The sequence below is a fragment of the Osmerus mordax genome, chromosome 18 (genome assembly GCF_038355195.1).
Source record: "Osmerus mordax isolate fOsmMor3 chromosome 18, fOsmMor3.pri, whole genome shotgun sequence".
NCBI classification, from domain to species: Eukaryota; Metazoa; Chordata; class Actinopteri; order Osmeriformes; family Osmeridae; genus Osmerus; species Osmerus mordax.
The window spans coordinates 14,417,137-14,435,896 of record NC_090067.1 but is presented as its reverse complement, the minus strand read 5'-3'; the positions used below and the strand labels follow the sequence as shown (position 1 = coordinate 14,435,896).

At 49.9% G+C, this 18,760-nt stretch overlaps 1 protein-coding gene and 1 long non-coding RNA gene across 2 annotated transcripts in view; one reads left to right on the top strand and one right to left on the bottom strand.

Moving 5' to 3' along the window:
* Nucleotides 1-1,295: 1,295 nt before the first annotated feature.
* hivep1 (HIVEP zinc finger 1) overlaps nt 1,296-18,760 on the bottom strand; it is a 31,702-nt gene continuing 14,237 nt past the window's right edge. Inside the window, exons 3-9 of the mRNA XM_067255295.1 lie at nt 13,215-13,268; nt 5,873-11,700; nt 5,628-5,764; nt 5,344-5,519; nt 4,568-4,666; nt 3,327-3,838; nt 1,296-3,047 (exon numbers count right to left, since the gene is read on the bottom strand). Of these exons, the coding sequence (XP_067111396.1) occupies nt 1,884-3,047; nt 3,327-3,838; nt 4,568-4,666; nt 5,344-5,519; nt 5,628-5,764; nt 5,873-11,700; nt 13,215-13,268 (7,970 nt within the window). The 3' untranslated portion in view covers nt 1,296-1,883. The remainder of the gene's footprint in view (nt 3,048-3,326; nt 3,839-4,567; nt 4,667-5,343; nt 5,520-5,627; nt 5,765-5,872; nt 11,701-13,214; nt 13,269-18,760) is intronic.
* Nucleotides 4,545-13,402, top strand: LOC136961834 (uncharacterized). Its single transcript, XR_010878874.1, has 3 exons — nt 4,545-4,731; nt 12,765-12,856; nt 13,278-13,402. It is a non-coding gene; the product is annotated as an uncharacterized lncRNA (long non-coding RNA).

The window sequence follows — 18,760 nt, the reverse complement described above, 5'->3', positions numbered from 1 at the left end:
GTAAGGAAGGAAAGCAAAAAGTTCTCAGAAAAGTACCGATTCTAGAAAAATCTACTTTAGTACAGTAACAAAATATTTTTACACAAATATCTGTACTTTCTTCTTGCTACCATGAATCAAATCAAATCAAATTTATTTGTATAGCCCTTTTTACACGCAAGCATGTCACAGAGGGCTGATGAAGCAAGGCAGAAGGCAACAAGAAGAATGGGTAACGTTCTGGATGAGACAGACGGAGTTAGCAATGTCGACATGATAGAGACATTCCTGATCACCCATCGCCCAATTATCTGAGTCAAAAATGACTCCTGGTGAATGTGCTGTGTGTCTGTGGTGTCTTTTTGTATTCATATATTAATATGATGTTAAGTCCAGTTACCAGCGTGACACTAAAACAGGTAGTAGTAATGGCTCACCTTAAAGTGTAGTCATTACTTCTACTTTTACCAGTCTTTTTTTAAATGAGTATCTGTACTTCTACTTGATTAAAGGATGTGTGTACTTTTGCCATCTCTGCACTGTTGTTACTCTGTTACTGTTGTTATTAGACAACCATTACTCTGTTGTTACTGTTATGTTGTTATTACACTATTGTTACACTTATGTTATTACACAACCATTACACTGTTGTTACACTGATGTTACACTGTCATTACATTGCTATTTTGTTGTCAAGTATTTGTACTTCGTTACTTCCCTTCTCTGGTCGTGGGCGGCAGAGGTTTCAAACGCATTGCACCCGTCACTGAAGCTACAGTTTCCTACTATAAGGAGACTACTCTTTCCTCCACAGAGTAGTGGTATTATTCCTGTATGAAACACCACTGTCATAACAGACTTGGGGCTGCTTTAAGACGGTGCAGCCCCTTTGATGCGACGACGTTGCGACTCAGCCTTTACCAAGTTGTTTTCATTTTGCGCCTCTTGAAGGTTTAAGGCAGGAGACCGTCTGCCCACTAGGGGTCGTTGTTGTCTCATATCTGTGGTTACCTGACTGATAGGAAAAATAGACAGACGGATGAGTCATCGCTGCCCGGCGAAGGAGGGGGGCTTTTCTGTAAACCTCGATATGAATCCATAGCCATGCCTGGTGGATTCTTCCCTTCCAGGTCATATTTCCATGAGTTTGGGTGATACAATGTAATTTTATAATATACATACTGTGTTGGTGGTTCTGGACTACCATGTTTTTTTTAATCAACATCAGAGTGATGTGTAAACAGACCTAGAGAGTTGTGTGAATGTGAGCCAGGTAAGAATGTTCGAGAAAAAAAAGACAATTGTACCACTTGTACGTTTGTAAACAAAGTTTTACTGATACAGTTGATAATATTGATACCGCAATGTAAAGCAACCATATTACACATAGCTATGGACATGAATCATCACGGGCACTAGATGGAATATAATAAATAGTTGAACACAACATCTGTACACAGAAACATTGCCCCAAATCCATAGAAATATACATTTACCAGTACAACATTTAGTTTTTTCATAAATTTACGAATGACATTTTTTTCAAAATAAAACTGATATCCTCTATTTCTTGTGTCTTGACTTCCACTGAAATAAACACAAGCAGTTACTGAATCTAAAAGGTTTTATTTACAGGGTCCTAAACAAGAAACTCCAAAAAGGCACAATTGTCTATACAACATGTACAAAAAATAAATTGTCTGTTGCTGACAAAAAGTAAAAATAAAATGATTGGTCATAATCATCATCATAATAATTAGTCATTTATGATTGCACATACACTATGAATGTCAGAAACTGTGCTTTGACAGGTTGGTTTGCAGAGAGACAATCCCCTGAAGTGTTTAATCTTACAAAGTGACATTACAAAAGGAGAAAAAAGAGCTTGTTCAGATTGGGGTGTTTCAGGTGGCAATGACCAGTCTGTCCTCGTCATCGCTGGACGCCTCGCTGTCGTCAGTCACCGGCTGCCTCTGAGCCTGCCTCTGAGGCAGCAGCTCACTAGCCTGCCTCTGAGGCAGCAGCTCACTAACCTGCCTCTGGGGCAGCAACTCACTAGCCTGCCTCTGAGGCAGCAGTTCACTAGCCTGCTTCTGGGGCAGCGCCTCACCAGCACCCCCTGCTGAGGGCGTCTCAGCGCTGCCCAGCCCTGCTCCGGACGCAGCAGAGTGACCTGGTGTGAACTTAACCTCCTCCTTCTCTTCTCCCACCTTTGGTGACCTTGTCTCCCCCTCCCCTGGGCTGGGCCCTGATGTCTGGGGGTCGGTGACCAGCGGGGGGCTGCTGCTGGGAGGGGAGGTTGAGGGGCAGTTCCCCCGGGGCCAGTCCGGAGCCTGCGGGCTGCTCTGCCTCTCTGAGGCTCCAGGGAGCGGGCTGAGGGCGGCCAGGGGGCTGAGGGCAGGGATGAGGGCTGGCAGGGCGATGTTGAGGATCTGCAGGCCGGGGATGTGAGCCTGGGGGGAGCTCTGGGAGGAGGGGCTGGTGGCCAGGACCTGCAGCCCCAGGGCAGCGTTGAGGGCGAGGCCCTGCTGGGAGAGCAGCTGGGTGGAGGCCAGGCCTGTGTTGGTCAAGCCCATGACGTTGAGCGGCTGCAAAGTCTGGGCCTGCAAGCCCGTGACCTGGCCCAGGGGGAAGCAGGGCAGGACACTACTCAGGGGCTCCTGCACCACCAGGGGCTGGCTGGAGGAACCTTCGGGCTGGGGGGAGGAGCTGGGGCCCAGCAGGGGGCTGGAGTTGCGGTGGAGGACACTCATGGCTGGGATGGTGAGCTGGACAGGCCCCGCCTGGATGGGGAAGAAGGTGGAGTAAGCTGCCAGCCCAGCTGGCACCAGCTGGATGCCCCCCACTGGGATCATGCTGTAGGGGGCCTGGCAGGGCTGCTGGGAGTGCAGGGGCAGGTGGCTGAAGAGGTGAGTCTGGGTCTGGCTCCCAGCGCATAGGTTGTGGCCCAGGCCACTGGAGGGAAAGTGCAGGGTGCTCTGGGGGGCGAAGGAGGCTGTTTGGGTGCCCCGGTCGACCGGGACACCCGCCTCGCCTGCAGGCAGAGTGGAGGAGCCCGGGGAGCCAGCCTGTTAGAGACACAAGAACACATAAACACATTATTACAGAAAACCCCAGGTGACACAATGACGGTCAGTGATGAAAACTGATATTAAAAACAAGGCTTGCACAGCAAAACCCAAACAGCTAGCTGGATCCATATACCTTTTCACAACAGCTCTGTGGAAGTTCCTTGCATGCAGGAGTCAAAGGAAGGGTAAGGGTGTGAAAGCAAGCACAGGAAGGCAGGAAGGGAGGAGCGATGGAGAGAGAGGGAGAGAGAGGGAAGGGTAGCACACGTTTCTCACCTGGCAGAGCTTGGAGCCCCGGGCCAGGGGGGGAGGACTAGGGGGCACCTCAAAGTCTGGGTAGTCGATGGACATCTGCCTGCACGGCGAGAGAGGACTCATCATGTGGACGGACTCTGTGTCTGAGGTGTGGGAGTCGCAGGGGAGGCCGGGGGCTGCAGGAGGGGGGGAGTAGGTCAGGGGGCTGGAGCAGGCTCCGGTGATGGACATCTGCCTGCACAGGGACACGGGGCTCATCATGGGCACAGAGTCAGAGGGGTGGAGGTCGGAGGCAGGGGGCTGGGGGAGCGGGGCTGGGCTGATGGACATCTGGGCCAGGAGGGCGCTAGGGGCGCCCTCGTTGTTGGAGGGGAAGTGCTGGGGGCTGGCGGACACAGAGGGGTTGGTGGACAAGCCCGACTCCGCCTGGCTGTCTTCCTCCTCCTCCTCGTTGTCGTCCTCGTCGTCGGGGCCATCCGAGTCGTCCCCGTCCGAGTCGGGACGGTCTGCGCTGCCGCCGTGGCAACGGTCTCCTGGGGAACCGAGAGACGGGTGTGTTAATATTCCGCGTTCCATCCCCTCAACACCACATTAATATTCCATATACATTTTTGGGGGGGATTTTATCAATTGAGAAAGCAGCTATCCTGTTTTGTGTTTTACTTACACAATAACAACATCTGCTGGTGAACAGCATCTGAAAGGGTGGAGCTTTGCAGCAGCGTGCATACACTACCAGGGCCCGGAGCCTCATCGCAGGCAGATAGAGAAAAACAACTACGCTCTCAGCGCCCGGACCATAGAAAGCTTTCAGGCAGCAAGCAGCCTCTCATTTTTTTCTAAAATTAGACGCAGCAATTTCCTCTCTGTAAACGCTGTGCAGGCCGCCCACGTGCTCTCAGTTAACAGGGAAGAAGCTGCTTTTAGAATTTCTAATTAGACCGTAGCACAGCTACTGATCAATGGCATAGCTGCAGAACCACGGGCAGGAACATTCCACATCTCCTAGCTGTGAAGTCATTATCAGGGACGACTAAAGAAGGGGTGATTTAGTCTTCAGAATCCATAGGAGGTTTGTGCTGAACGATTTATTCAACAACACATTCACATATACAACATCTGCCATATACCTTTAATCCTACAGAAATGTGCTGCCGTTTCCTCAGGGGCATTTTATATCTGGGTTTGGTCTTCGTAACTCACAGGGAAGTCATGTCTTCATACGTGTACATGTGTGACAGGGTGTGGAGGCTGGAAGCTACCTGAGTCGTCAGCGTCCTGGTCGTCCAGAGACACAGACACCCCCATCTCCAAGCACTTCTTACTGTGGGCCTTGGACTTCATGTGCTTGGTCAGGTTTCCTGTAAGAGAGGAGGTGATGAGGCAGGACACAGAACACAGCCCGTCTCTGGGCAGGCTGGAACGGGTGAGTAACTGACAAAGATGCTTCTGCAGGAACGTGGGATGAACTGACACTGAGAGCTCTGCAGTTTCGCGTGGGTAGGCAGGTTCTAGAACGGTGAATCATCCAGACTTTTTTTTTTTTTTTAAGAGAGAATAAAAAAATCTTTAAAAGTATAGGCTTTCAACGGGGAAAAAAGATCAGAGATCAGAAACATTCTGAAGCGCACTGTGGCTTGTTATTCAAGTTAATGAGGCCGTTTTATACAGAGAGGATGAAACGTTTAAGGAACCCTATGTGCCCACACATCCTTTCAAATATATTATCTGTAATTTGATTGGCTCTTGGCCTTTCAGTATGTTTTGCTAAAAACTGCACAGACTGCTCTCTGTCCAACCAATCAAACCTCATTAGGAGCCTAAAATAACTGATCAACAAAAGTTTAAATTGAAAGGGAGCTAATATTGTTAACTGATCCATATTTATGTAGCAGTAAATAGCTGCAACAGTTACAAATATATACTTATGCCTATAGTTGTAACCCTGGTAACTAAATCCTGTCAATAACTGAATGACTAAGTAATGCATTAATGGTTCTGACTTCCTTCAAAAGCAGCCATTTCGCTGAACTCTGACCTTTGGTCTTGAAGGAGAAGTTGCAGTGTGTGCAGTGGTAGGGCCGGACATCAGAGTGGGTGCGAATGTGTTTGCGCAGCATGCTCGGTTTTTTACAGCGGATTCCACACTCCTCACAGATGTATTTACCCCGACCTCGTCCACGCACATACACGTAATCCTCATTAGATTTGAACCTAGGGTAGGTAACAGAACAGCAATTTAACAAGATTACATAAATCGGGTTCTATGATCTTTGGGAGTAATTCCACAAACTGTGAAAAGGTAACATTTCGGAATCGTACCCTCCATCAAATATTTTCACACGTCTTGGCTCCGTTTTCAATGCAGACTGATCCTTGTCCGACTCGCAACTTGGCTGAGTTTCAGTCTGTCCTTTGTTTTTTTTCTCAGAAGTTACTGATTTCTGAGAAAGAAGGACCTACAAAGGGGGTAAACAGACACGTTAAGTCGTAATGTCAAACAACATCCATCTGGGGAAGCACATTTATGGAGGACAAAAATGTGTGGATGTAGACCCCCCCCTTACCTTCGGCATGATGTCTTTAAGAGAGCTGGAATAGGACAGGATGTCTGACTTGACGCTGGTGGTAATTGCTGGGGTGTAGTGAATTGTTTTGGACTTCTGCTTTGAGTCAAAGAGAGACATCAACACCTTGGTGGGCAAGCCCAGCGGGTTGGGGTTGTTGGGGTTGACAGCCCAGGAGGAGTAGGCCGAGATCTTCTGGTCTGTCTGAGGAACGTGTAGAGGCCTCCTCTTCATCAGGTAACACCAGGTGAAGGTGGTGGCTGTTTTTAGGCTTGGGAAGGACAGCCTGTGGCTGTCTCTTGTGTTGACTACAGACACAGACGAGGCCAGTTTCACCTGACCATGGAAGGTCAGCGGTCTTATGGGCGACTTTGACGGCGTCCATCTCTGCTCCTCACTCCTATCCTGGGGTTTCAGACAAGCCTTGGTGGACATGGGCGATCCCTGGATACTTGGAGAGGTGCTTGACTGCTCCTGAGAACTTACGGTGGGTGGTTGATTCCCTGGCCCAGTGCTGTCTGGAGATGGTTCATTCCCTGGCCCAGTGCTGTCTGGAGACATCGGCTTGCTGTCATCTGCCGTCTCTTGAGGCTCTGCCTCGTCGTCTGTCTTCTCGTGCTGCAGAGGCGGGGCCTCAGTCTCTATCGGACTGTCTACTGGCTCAGTAGTGCACACCTGTCTGACAAGCATCAACTTTCGCTGTCTTGTGACCTCAGCCATCTTTGAGTTTAGATAATTTACCGACCTGCCGTCGGTGAGACAAGCGGCACCATGTTCATCCTTGACTCTCTTCTGGTGCTTCTCCATGGCGATGTCCAGGCTGTTGGCAGGTGACAGCATTCTCTTGCTGGAGGAAGTGGGCTCTTGGTGAGGGAGGAGGGTCACAGACGGCAGCTTCTGGGTGCAGTGAAGAGATCCATGCAAGGGCTGTCTTTGTTTTTCCGTAGTTTGGTTCTGGATGTTGAAAACAATACTGTGTTTTACTTGAGGACAAGCTGAAGGTTGAGGCCTGTCTTTACTGATGACTGGGACACTCTGTATGTCACCATCTAGACTGTGTAAAGTTGAGAGGCTGCCCTTACCGACAACAGTGGGGGTGCAACTGTTCTGTTCTTGAGTTATCAGGATTTGTGGCAGTGGGACAGGCCCTGTCTGGCTCTGGTCACTATGCGGACCCACTGGAAGGACAATGGACCCGGCAACCTGATGGCTCTGCTGAGCAATATAAACATTGTGGAGTACATCTGAAGACTTTGAAATACTCAAGATCTGATTGGCACCGGGTATGGTTAAGACTGGCAAAGCTATCTGGGTCGCTGGAGTGCTGGAGAAACAGTATGTTTGGCAAGTCCTCAAAGCAGGACACTGTAGTTGGTATTTCGGCACAAAGCTTTTCTTCTCCTTGGGGTCAGAATGCTTGTTCTGAGGATCTACTTGGCCCACTAAGATGTTGGCCGGAGGTTGCTGTGAAAGTTGGACTGACTGAACCTTAGATATCTGATGCCATGGATGAGGAAGGCCATGGACTTGAGGCTGTAGGGTTTGGCTTCCCAAGTTAATGCTTTGCACCAATTGTCCATTCTTTTGCAACAGTGCATCTCCAGAATGCAAGGTAAAAGGTTGAGCAATGGTGTGCTTCTTGGCAATCTGATGAACCCATTGGTGAGATAGAGGAGTCACACATGAAATAGTGAGCCTCTCCAGGGGAATGGTCTGCTTCCTGGTGTGTTGCTGGCTCTCCGGGCCCAGCTTCAGAGACATCTGGCGCCCTAAAGGGCCTCTTCTCCTCTCGATAAGAGGGATTGGTGAAACCTGGGAGATCTGGACAGAGTTCAGTTGTTCCATTGGTGACAGCGACCTACTAGGAGAGACGCTGCCATAATCAAAGGATTTACTGCGGTAGTCGCATGAGACCTCCACTGAGGGCTGAGTGCAGCTGATCTGCTCCGACGCTGCGCGCCTCATCACACCAGGAACCCCGAGGGTGTTAAAAGCTGTGGGTAACCCTTGAGGCTCCGCGGTTTTGCTGACAGTCTCAACTCTGGAGGGGCTCTCTGACCTCGTGGGTTCGTCTCTGTCAAAAGAGGCTGAAATACTGGAGCACCTGGACAGGCTACTGTCCCTGCTTAGGCTCCGAGACAGAGACGACTCCAAGCTGGATTCTCCTGACGAGTGGTCCATCTGCGCTAAACGAATCCTTTTCTTTTTCGGTGGAAGCTTCTCGGCAGGAAGCTTTGACAGACTTTCACTCCTCTGAGGCCAGTTGAAAGTGTCTCCTGGTTTCTCTACTGCCTCCGTAATCTGGGCTTCATGGTCCCGGTCAGGCTCCTCGGTGACAAGGATCTCAGGAACCTGAATGTTGTTCTGGCGAACCAGGCGAGACTGCTGTGCGGGAGAAGAGATCTCTCTGGTTGCTGCCACTCTGCCATCAACACCTTCCGTTCCTTGTTTTCCATGGTCGGCACACTTAGGAATGGACATCTTCTCGTGGTAGCTCTCCAATGAAATTTCTGCGCTGGTCTTTACTAGGTTTTTGGAGTCCTTTTCAACGAAATCAACAGGTGAAGCTCTGTCGATAGATTCCGATGTTTCAAACGAACTGGGTCTGCTGAGGGAGTTGGTGTGTCTGATGACGGACGTCCCACTGCCTTGTCTCTGCAACTCCCCACCCTCTTTACCAGGTCTCATCTGGGCCTCTCTTATAGGCGACAGCCGGGATTCTGAGGTGTCTGTGCCTCGGGCTACGAGCTGAATGTGAGGTACCTGTGTTGGGTTGCTCTGTGGCTGCAGATCAACCATGACAGCATGCTGAGAGAACCGACCTGCTATGGCTGTTGGTGGCTGGCAGGAGTCCAAACTAGCAGGACACGGAGGAGTGGTGTCAGTTGGGGACTGGTCGTCATCATCACCAACACTCTTCATTTTTCTCCTTTTTCGAATGGAAGTCTGGTTTTCTAGGATTCCCGGAATACCAGTTGTTCTGGGGGCCATGGGCTGCTGCATATTGGTCTGAAACACGTCATTCTCAGGGTGACTAGCAGTTACGGGCTTGTTTTTTGGGCCGTGGAGTTCGGAGCAGTAGAATTTCTTGTGGTTTTCAAAGTTTTCCAGTTTCCTGTACCTGTTGCGGCAGGTTTCACACTCGTACATGGTGCCTTTCCCCTGCTGGGGCTTTCGGCTGCGGTCCAGAGCATGCTCAAAAGATCTGCTTCTTTGTATGACCTCTATGGACATGCCAGATCCATGGTACCCTTCATCCATGGAGCGCACCGAGGGAAGGCTGTGCCCGTCGCTTGTGGAGGAATCCTCCACTGCTATTTGCCTTACAAGAGTCCGAGGATGTATAGCTGGGTTTGGGGTAGAGGGGGCAGAAGAAAATACATCGTCATTCAAAGAGCTAATTTTGTCATCAAATGACTGACAGATCCGTAGTGGGTGTGGTTGAGGGGCAACATTGGGAGGCAGGGCTGAGTGCCCCGGTGTTGTGGGCATGGAGTTGCTTCTTGTTATTGGTAAACAGTCCATTGGTGGATACTGAGGAGGAACGGAGAGGAGAAATACTGGTTTGGACTTGTCTGTGGGCGTGTACGGGGACTTGGGTATGTCTGAGCTGGAACTTGATCTTCGTCCCATCGGTTTCAGATCAAACTGAAAAGAGTCTTTAAATATGTAGGACTTGGGGGAGTCGATACTGCCTCTCCTGGAAAGAGACGTTCTTCTGGGTTTGACGCTGTCCAACTGTTTGTTGTCAACCACTGCCTCATTGTCAGATATCAACTTTGATATCCGCTCCTCCAGAGACAGAGCTTTCGTCTCTAGAGGAGGACGCATCTGTCCTAGTCCCACGCATGTCTTCTCCTCTGCGGTCACATGCATCACTGTGGAAACCACAACAGGGAGACTGGGAAGAGCGTTTTTGGACACGTCCATGTCTGTTGGCGGGGTTATCTTCACGAAGGGGCTTGGGGGGCTCAAGGCCTGGTCAGCACTTTCAGAGCGCGAGAAGTAGCCAGAGTCTGTACTGCCCAGGCTGCGAGGACTGAGAAGGCATTTGCCCTGCTGCTGCTGGGAGAAGTCCGTCGCTTGCTGCCTCTGGAGCTGAGCATGTCCACCTCCGAGAGGAGACTTGCATTGCGGGTCGTCCTCCTCCACCAGGTCGTCCTGCAGAGGGTTGGAGCAGTCCACCTCCCTCAGGGAGGACAGGAAAGTGGAATTGGACCTCAGGTTGGCGGTCTGGAAGTCTCGTTGCCTCTGGACGGCGGCCTGTTCCGGAGCTGACTCGGAGACCCTGGGGCTGTCTGCTCGCAGCGGGGACACGCTGACGGGGTACACAACCACTTTGGGAAGGGTGGACGTTCCTTTGGGCTCGTAGCCTCTCTGACTGGATGCCGCTTTAAGAGCCTCAAAAACGTTGGCGGGCTCTCCTTCCCAATGGCTGCCTTGCGTTGTCCCTGCACTCTGGAGGCTGCTCTCGGACAGAGCGGTGACGCTGCTCTGGGAGGAGTCAGGGTCCAGGTCTGCGGTGCTGCTTTCCTCATCGCTGTCTCCACTCTCCTCTACGTCTGAATGAGCTCCCAGCACTTTGTCAGACTCCTGCGAGAGGGACCCGCTTCCGGAGTCCGAGCGAGCCACGAGGCCCAGCTTTATTGCGTGGGCGTGGGACTTCTTATGCTTGTACAAGTTGCTCTTGGTCTTGAAGGAGAAGCCGCATGTCACACAGGGGTAGGGTCTCTCTCCTGTGTGAGAGCGGATGTGCTTGAGAAGCACGCTGGGTTTGGCGCATGCCCGACTGCAGTACTCGCACACGTACTTTCCCTGCTTCTTGGGCTTGTGGTCTTTCGTGGAGATGCTACACATCTGGTCCGGCCCAAAGTTGACGACGGTTGCCATCTGGACCGTGTTGTAGCCTGGCGTGACGGGGACCTGGATGGTGCTGGGGACGCTGGCGGACAGGGACTGGCACGTGTGCACGACGGGCGGTTGGCTCTGAGGTAAAGTGCTGGAGCCGGACTGGACCGGAGCGTGGCTGAGCGTGGAGGAAGAAGGCCCGGCACTGAAGCTCATGTGCAAGCTGGGCTTGTCACGACCGGTCACAGAGGTTACGAAGTGCTGTGGACTCTGCAAGGGAGCCGGCTGGGTAGAAGGCTGCATGCTCCTCGGTAAAGCGGATGTGATGCCGATGTAGTTCCCCTGTTTGTCCACGTAGTAAGTCTGCATGTGGGCCGATTGAGTTTGGAGTCCGAAATTCACAGCGGGCATGGAACTTTCATCTCCACTGGACCGAGCGAGAAGAGGGTGCCGTGGTTTCTCAGCGGATGTGGCCTGGAAAGAGTTTTGCTGCTGGGTTAGCGTGCTGAAGTCAGGCTCCATCGCCTTTAGCAGCACCTCCAGGGGGGCGCTGGTGTGGAAGGAGGAGTCCCGCTCACAGCTCACCTCCCGGCCCCTGGCCCGCCCCTGGGACGCCCCGGTATCAGACGAGAGTCCGTCTGGAGGAGCGCCGGCAGGCTCTGGAGGCTGTGGCTCTGCAGGTGGAGGTGCCCAGGACTCTAGCCTCTCGTGTTTGACCCCCTCTGAGGACGCAGCGACAGGCTGAGCATCATCAGCATCATGTTTCTGGGTTGGTGAGCTGGTGGGGTCAGGGGTCGGGCTGCTGGGGTAGGAGCAGGAGGGGGTTGTGGAAGACGGCCCCTGGGCCTCGGAGGTCTTGGCCTGCGGGGGCTTCTTGACGGGAGACTTGGGGATTTTCTTCAGCTGATTCTCTCCCACAACCTTTTTCCTCTTCAGCCCCTTGATGCTGTCGGCACTTCTTCGACTGCTCTCGTTGAACCCTGCGAAGATGCAACGACAACAGCTGAGGATGTGAAATTATTAAATTACAACAACCAGATCTCTTGTAAGATTTACCATCCAGATCGTTTCATATCGTAGTTTTTATCTATTTGTTTAAGATACATTTAAAAAGTTTAAGTATTACATCACTTAACATCGCCACATTATCATGATAGTTAAAAGAGGTTAATTCATCTACAGCTTTATCATTAAAGGTAAATGTCTGTACTCTACCTGTGTTCAAAGGTTTTGCTGCTGGTTGAACATAATTAGCATCGGTGGACACACCTTTCTCATACAGCTACACGTTCACCATCATCCCTGCCTGCTGTCTCCCTCAGCCGTCTTGTTCCTGGGCTCTGAGAGATCTCCTGCACTGCTGCGTCTGAAGCCAAGCAGGCCCACGCATCCCTCCAGCTCTCATCCCCCCCCCCCACGCATCCCTCCAGCTCTCATCCCCCCCCCCCCTCGCCTCTCCTCCTACCTCTCCCTCTCTCTCCCCCCTCGCCTCTCCTCCTACCTCTCCCTCTCTCTCCCCCCTCGCCTCTCCTCCTACCTCTCTCTTTCTCTCTCCCCCCTCGCCTCTCCTCCTACCTCTCCCTCTCTCTCTCCCCCCTCGCCTCTCCTCCTACCTCTCTCTTTCTCTCTCTCTGCTTCTCTCTCATTCTCTCTCCTTGATCCCCACTCCTTTCCACAACACGCTCCTTTACCCTCTCCATTTTAGTCATGTGGCTTCGTTAATGATACACAATTTTTTTTAAGCTGTTGTTTACCAACAGAAATACTAAATATCATAAAGATATGATGTAATTGTTGTTCTTCCATAGGTCCTTTGTGTTCTTCCAAACCCAATCGGGTGAAATAATTATTAGTCCCTATGCCACAGTCCCTTTTAATTTCGGAGGCATTTTCGTCTTATTTGCTGTTGAACAGCAGCTGAACAGCTAAGCACCACTGTTTTAAACAGAGCGGACTCAAATGACCACACTGGGATTATTTTAGGACTTAATGCTTTTTCAAAAAACAGTTACATAAATTAAGCTCTGTTGTGTTTTTTTTGCAGACATTTCCCCGTGATTTAGACGAGCTGATGATTGCAGGAGAGTCCTTCTAAGATCACGCTTGGATGATAGAGGCCAACATGGTCCTCTAAAGGTATGTGCTGGCCTTGTAGCATGACAGCACTGTTGATAGAATGAACTACTTTAACAAGCGGCTTGCCAGAGGATTACTTACAGTAACTGGCAGCCCTGGTGACAGTTCCCAGCTACCCTCATTCTAAATGGAGACCCAGATCTGTACAGAAATACCCTCCTGTAAGCGCTCTGACGGGGAGGCAAGGTGATTTCCCTCCTGTTGAAGTGGTGTTGTGTGACAGGCTTTAGGTTCAGAGCTAACAAAGTCCACTGTCTAGCTGGTAGCTGTTTACGTTGTTCATACATTCCTATTAGAGCCTAGTACTGTAAATACAGGAGCCATCCACATTTAGAGTAATACGTTTTAAATGCCGTACCTTTCTGTGATGCCTTGGGGTCTTTGAGTTCTTTCTGTGCTTCTTCTATCTTATCTGAAACAGATGAGGAAGAGGATTACTTTTCAGAATGAAAAGTATTGCAAGCGGAGCATTCTGAAAAACACCTTCAACAGCAGACAGTACCACATCACACGTGAATATGTCAAAGTTGAACATGGTTATGATTAATAAAGGCTAAATGCATAAGCAGGTTTAAGACTGTGTGTTTATTTATTCTAATCGATTTTATAACCTTTAACACCGAGTGTTGACCAGCGGATTGATTCAGTTGTTTATTTGCTTGTGTGGAATCTTTGTGGTGTGACTCTATCCAGCTGCCTATCATACGTGAGCTGTGAGTGAGCTGGGTAACTTGCACTGTGAGTGAGCTGGGTAACTTGCACTGTGAGTGAGCTGGGTCACTTGCACTGTGAGTGAGCTGGGTAACTTGCACTGTGGGTGAGCTGGGTAACTTGCACTGTGAGTGAGCTGGGTAACTTGCACTGTGGGTGAGCTGGGTAACTTGCACTGTGAGTGAGCTGGGTAACTTGCACTGTGAGTGAGCTGGGTAACTTGCACTGTGAGTGAGCTGGGTAACTTTCACTGCGGGTGAGCTGGGTAACTTGCACCACACACTCATGTGGGCGGAGTTACCTGGGAGCCCTGACTGTATGTTGCCATAATCAGTTTTAATTATATAAACAGGCTTAACGCTTCCAGCATGAGGAGGAGGATGGATGGATGGATGGAGGAAAGTAGACATGGAGGGAGGATAGATCTAGGAGGAAGAAGGGAGGGTGAGGATGGAAGATTAAAGCCAATTACTGCTCCCTGAAGGACACACTTTTTGATTTCTTCTGTCCAGTTAAGAAGACATTCTGGGCTTTCTAATGGTGTCTTGAACGTGAACAACATCAGGAATATTTATGTAATTCCAGTTAATTAAACAATATATGGATAAATATAACAGATAAATAACTATTACATTACGTCTTGACCTTTTCTCCTTTGGGGTTTGGAGTCTATAAAGGACTAGAGGTTACTGACGGTCGTGACTGACGAGAAGTATTAGTCAGTCTTCTCAGATCTGACTTGAGGGTAACAGAGGATGTTTTACGATCCACAACAAGCCTCGCCTGCCAAGGCTCGGTGGAGGGGAGCCCGACCAGGCCAGGGCTGAGGAGGGATGATGTCACGATGATGTCACAGTGTTTGCTCCAGTCATCCACCCTCCCTGTCCCAGGAACTCACCACAGGTTATATAACGCGTCCACACCCCAACCCAGCTGCAGAGCACAACAAAGAACCACTATCAACACAAACACACCCAGCTGAGGAGCGCTGTTGCACTGTGTGTAGCTGTGTGTCTGTCGCGGTGTCTGTCGCTGGGTCTGTCGCTGGGTCTGTCGCTGGGTCTGTCGCTGGGTCTGTCGCTGGGTCTGTCGCTGGGTCTGTCGCTGGGTGTGTCTGTCATGGTGTGTGTCTGTCACGGTGTGTGTGTGTGTGTATAAACATCAGTGTAAACGACCTCACACTGCCAGGAAGCTGAGCTTGGTGGGTCTCCAGAAAGATCAGAGAAAGACCATCAGACTTGGGGCGGGATCAGAGAGAGACCATCAGACTTGGGGCGGGATCAAAGAGAGACCATCAGACTTGGGGCGGGACTTCCAGCTCTGCGTCTTTTACCTCTGTCTTGTGTCCGATCACACTGTCAGCCTGATCTTGATCCTCAGAGACTACAGCCATGAAAAACTTCCTAGTGGGAAGGAAGGGTCTGGGACCAGGGTGGACTCAGAGATCAGATTACTCCTCTTACATAACCCACAAACAGGACCTCTACTCGCCGGCACACAGCCACAGTGAGCACAGCTAGATCCAGTCCCCAAACCACCCCCTGTACCTGAACCACCCCCTGTACGTAGGGTTTTGAACCATGAAGAACAAAGAACAGGGTGAACCAAGTAGAGAGTGGTGGAGGGAGGGAGAGAAACCGAGAGAACGAGGAAGAGAGAGAGAGAAGGGAGAGAGAGAGAGAGAGAGAGAGAGAGAGAGAGAGAGAGAGAGAGAGAGAGAGAGAGAGAGAGAGAGAGAGAGAGAGAGAGAGAGAGAGAGAGAGAGGGAGAGAGAGGGAGGGAGAGGGAGAGGGAGAAGGAGAGGGGGGCCTTCTAAGAAAGCGGGGCAGCACTTGCCTTGGTTAAAATCTGAAATATTCCATCAGAATGCAGGGGTTATTAAGACAGCAGGGAATGATTATGAGGTTGTTCATATTTGAGTGATTATGGTTGCGTACTGCTGTGTTTATCACAAGGGTTATGAAAGGAAGCACGTTTCTAGACAGGCTTTAATGATGTGCAGGTGGACACGGTCAGAGAGACAGCTACATCATGCCAGAGTGAGACACAGTCGTCATATGATCTCACATGCATGTAACTGTCCTATCCCTGGAAGACAATTTAAAAAAATCAACGCATGTTGCCAGTGACGAAAAGCAGAACACAATTGAAACGTGATTCAATTGTGGCGGGAATTTAAGAGGGGAGTGTAAGAGATGTTTAAAAGTACAGGACTGAACTATGTCAACTATTGCCGATAATATGCCATGTGCCAAGGATCAGGTTCATGACAAATTCTTCAGCATGGCTTATTTAAGACAGAACAGCCTCTAAAATACTCGGACACGCACTAACTATTAACATTAACAGAAGACTTTCTTTCTGCATCAGAGGGTGGTCTGGAGAGCGTTGGGTAGCATGGTGTGTGTTTTAGAAAGACATGTTCTTGGTAAAGCATGTTGTGTATAGTTGCATTTGTGTGTGTGTGTGTGTGTGTGTGTGTATGTGTGTGTGTGTGTGCATGTGTGTGTTTGTGTGTGTGTGTGTGTGTATGTGTGTGTTCTCCTGCAGGATGCTGTGGGTGCTGGCAGACTGGAGGACACTGATTGTTGGGACTGCGTGGGCCCCTTGTGAAAATCGGATGTACTGTAACAAGTAAGATGTGTGTGTGTGTGTGTGTGTGCATGCGTGTGTGTGTGTGTGTGTGTGTGTGTGGGGGCGGAGGGTGGCAAATGGCAGGGAAGAGCTGCCAAATGTGAACCTCCAGTTCCACCAGAGGCATATTGACTCTCCTCCATAAACACACACGCACACACACACACCCTCCACACACACACACACCCTTCACACAGACAGACTGCCAATGACAGCATAGAAACACCACAGAAACACCACACCACATAGAAACAAACCATCATCCTTCTAAGTGATAATGACCACTGCTGCAAGCCTACAGTCACTGCATATAGACACATCATCCTCTGGATAACAGTAAATAAAGACAATAATAATCATTTTTAAGAAACAGGGATAAAATACCAGGAACGAACCACTGGTTCTCAACCAGACTTCACTACAGTACACAGCTTACATGTTACATTTAGTCATTTAGCAGATGCTCTTATCCAGAGCGACTTACAGTAAGTACAGGGACATTCCCCCGAGGCAATCAGGGTGAAGTGCCTTGCCCAAGGACACAACGTCACTTGACACAGCCGGGAATCGAACAGGCAACTTTCGGATTACTAGCCCGATTCCCTGACCGCTCAGCCACCAGACACCTACATGTTAACCAGACTTCACTACAGTACACAGCCTACATGTTAACAGGGACGTGCACAGGTACAGGCTATTGTTGCCCGGGCAACAGCTCGTTTGCCCTGATAGGCTGATCTGCCCCTCTGGAGAAAGTAAATAAATAAATTGTGGTTGCATTAATTCGATAAGTCCATCATTAGTAAAGTTAAATAAAATTGCGATATCATCCAGTTCTGTGTTGATTTATTTTGCCACCATAACATCAGCGTTGCCCTCTGTCCCCAGTCACATGACACTGTCACATGACATTGTTTGTATTCTCACACCGGTGCATTGCAGTGAAGGAGAGACTTTTTGAAGTAATGGAGATAATGACAAACGCCCTGTGAATCCACTTGTGTCTCGAATAACATGTTAACCGGACAGGATACACAGAACTGCTTCACGAGTATCTTACAATCCAAAAAGACTGGAGTTCCAGATCTCTTTTTCTATTTGAAACTGAAAGTACCGTTGCTTAAATCCTCTACTTCAGCCAGCTGAACAGAGTACTGAGTTGTAGACCCACTTCCTGCGCGCACGCACAAACACAAACACCTCTCTGAAACTGGCAGGCAGGCCTGAAGGCGTCTCGTAAACATGACCAGGCTCACCACAAGCATGACCTCCTACATGCTGCACCCCCTTATTTGTCACTTAGTTTATTTTGTTTTTCTTAATCCCACAGTCCGTCCTGATTTCACCATAGACCAGCAGCAGCTTTCTGTTCTGATCCATCAACAGTCACCAGCTCTGCTGGCCAATCAGCTGAGGGCAGGGAGTTAATGCGGTTTCCTCAGAACAACTGTGACGAGGAGGGGAATTCCTGTAAGAGCAGGGAGGGGAGGGGAGGAGGGAAGGGAGGAGTGATAGCGGGGAAAGGAGGGCTAGAGGGCCTGCCCAAACAAGCAGTATCAACATACTGCTAGAGAACCCTCCAGGTCTCCCTCTCCCTCCCTCCCTGTCCCTCTCGTTCCCTCTCCTTCTCTCTACTTCTCCCTCTCTTCCTCCTTCTCCTTCTCTCCCTCCCTCCCTCCCTGTCTGTCCCTCTCTTCCTCCTTCTCCTTCTCCTTCTCCTTCTCTCCCTCCCTCCCTCCCCCCCCCCCCTGTCTGGAAAGTGCCAGAGGGTTGGAGGTGGTTCATAAGTCCTGCTGACTGTTGTCTCTGTCAGCAGGCTGGGAGGAGATACAGGTGTGCAGTAAGATGGTTTTCCACACTAACGCATTTATGAACAACAGAAGCACAGAAGTCTGGAAGAGACAGCACGTCACATGCAGACAAGCTGAACGAGGTGAGAGAGAGCAGGAGAACAGGTCTCAGTCTTCAGGAAAACCCCTCAGTGATGAGGAACCCCTGCCCCTCACGTAGTCAGAGAGAACAGGAGAACAATACCTCCTGTTCTGGTCTGGAGGTTAATTGGAGGGCTTCAGGGAGGCCAACTACCAAACAGGATTAGACAATCAGAGAATAACCCAGAAATTACCTACATGAGGAACAGTAAATGTGGTATGACCAAAAACTTTCTGCACTGTCACTCTGAGTATCAAACTAAATACAGAACTTGTTGTTTATGGTCACTGCCATTACAGCAACATTTTAACGTGTAAAAAGAAAACGTTTCTGAACAGGACATCTGGAATATAGATGTAATGTATCAGCATGTAGCCTGCGCTTGTTTATGACTGAGGAGACTCAACCCAATACAATGAAGCTAAATGAAACAGCTAAATAAGCTCTCTTTCTGCTTCCCAAAGTTAGCATGTAGCAGCATGCAGAGAGCAGCTCGCATTTCAAAAACACATTTACAAATCATCCAAAAGACCAGATAAAAATAAAATAAAAATGGTAATAAGAATGTATTCCAGGAGCCAGCCGCTGCTCTGGTACTGTTTCTGAGTTGGTTTCCGCCACGGTCCT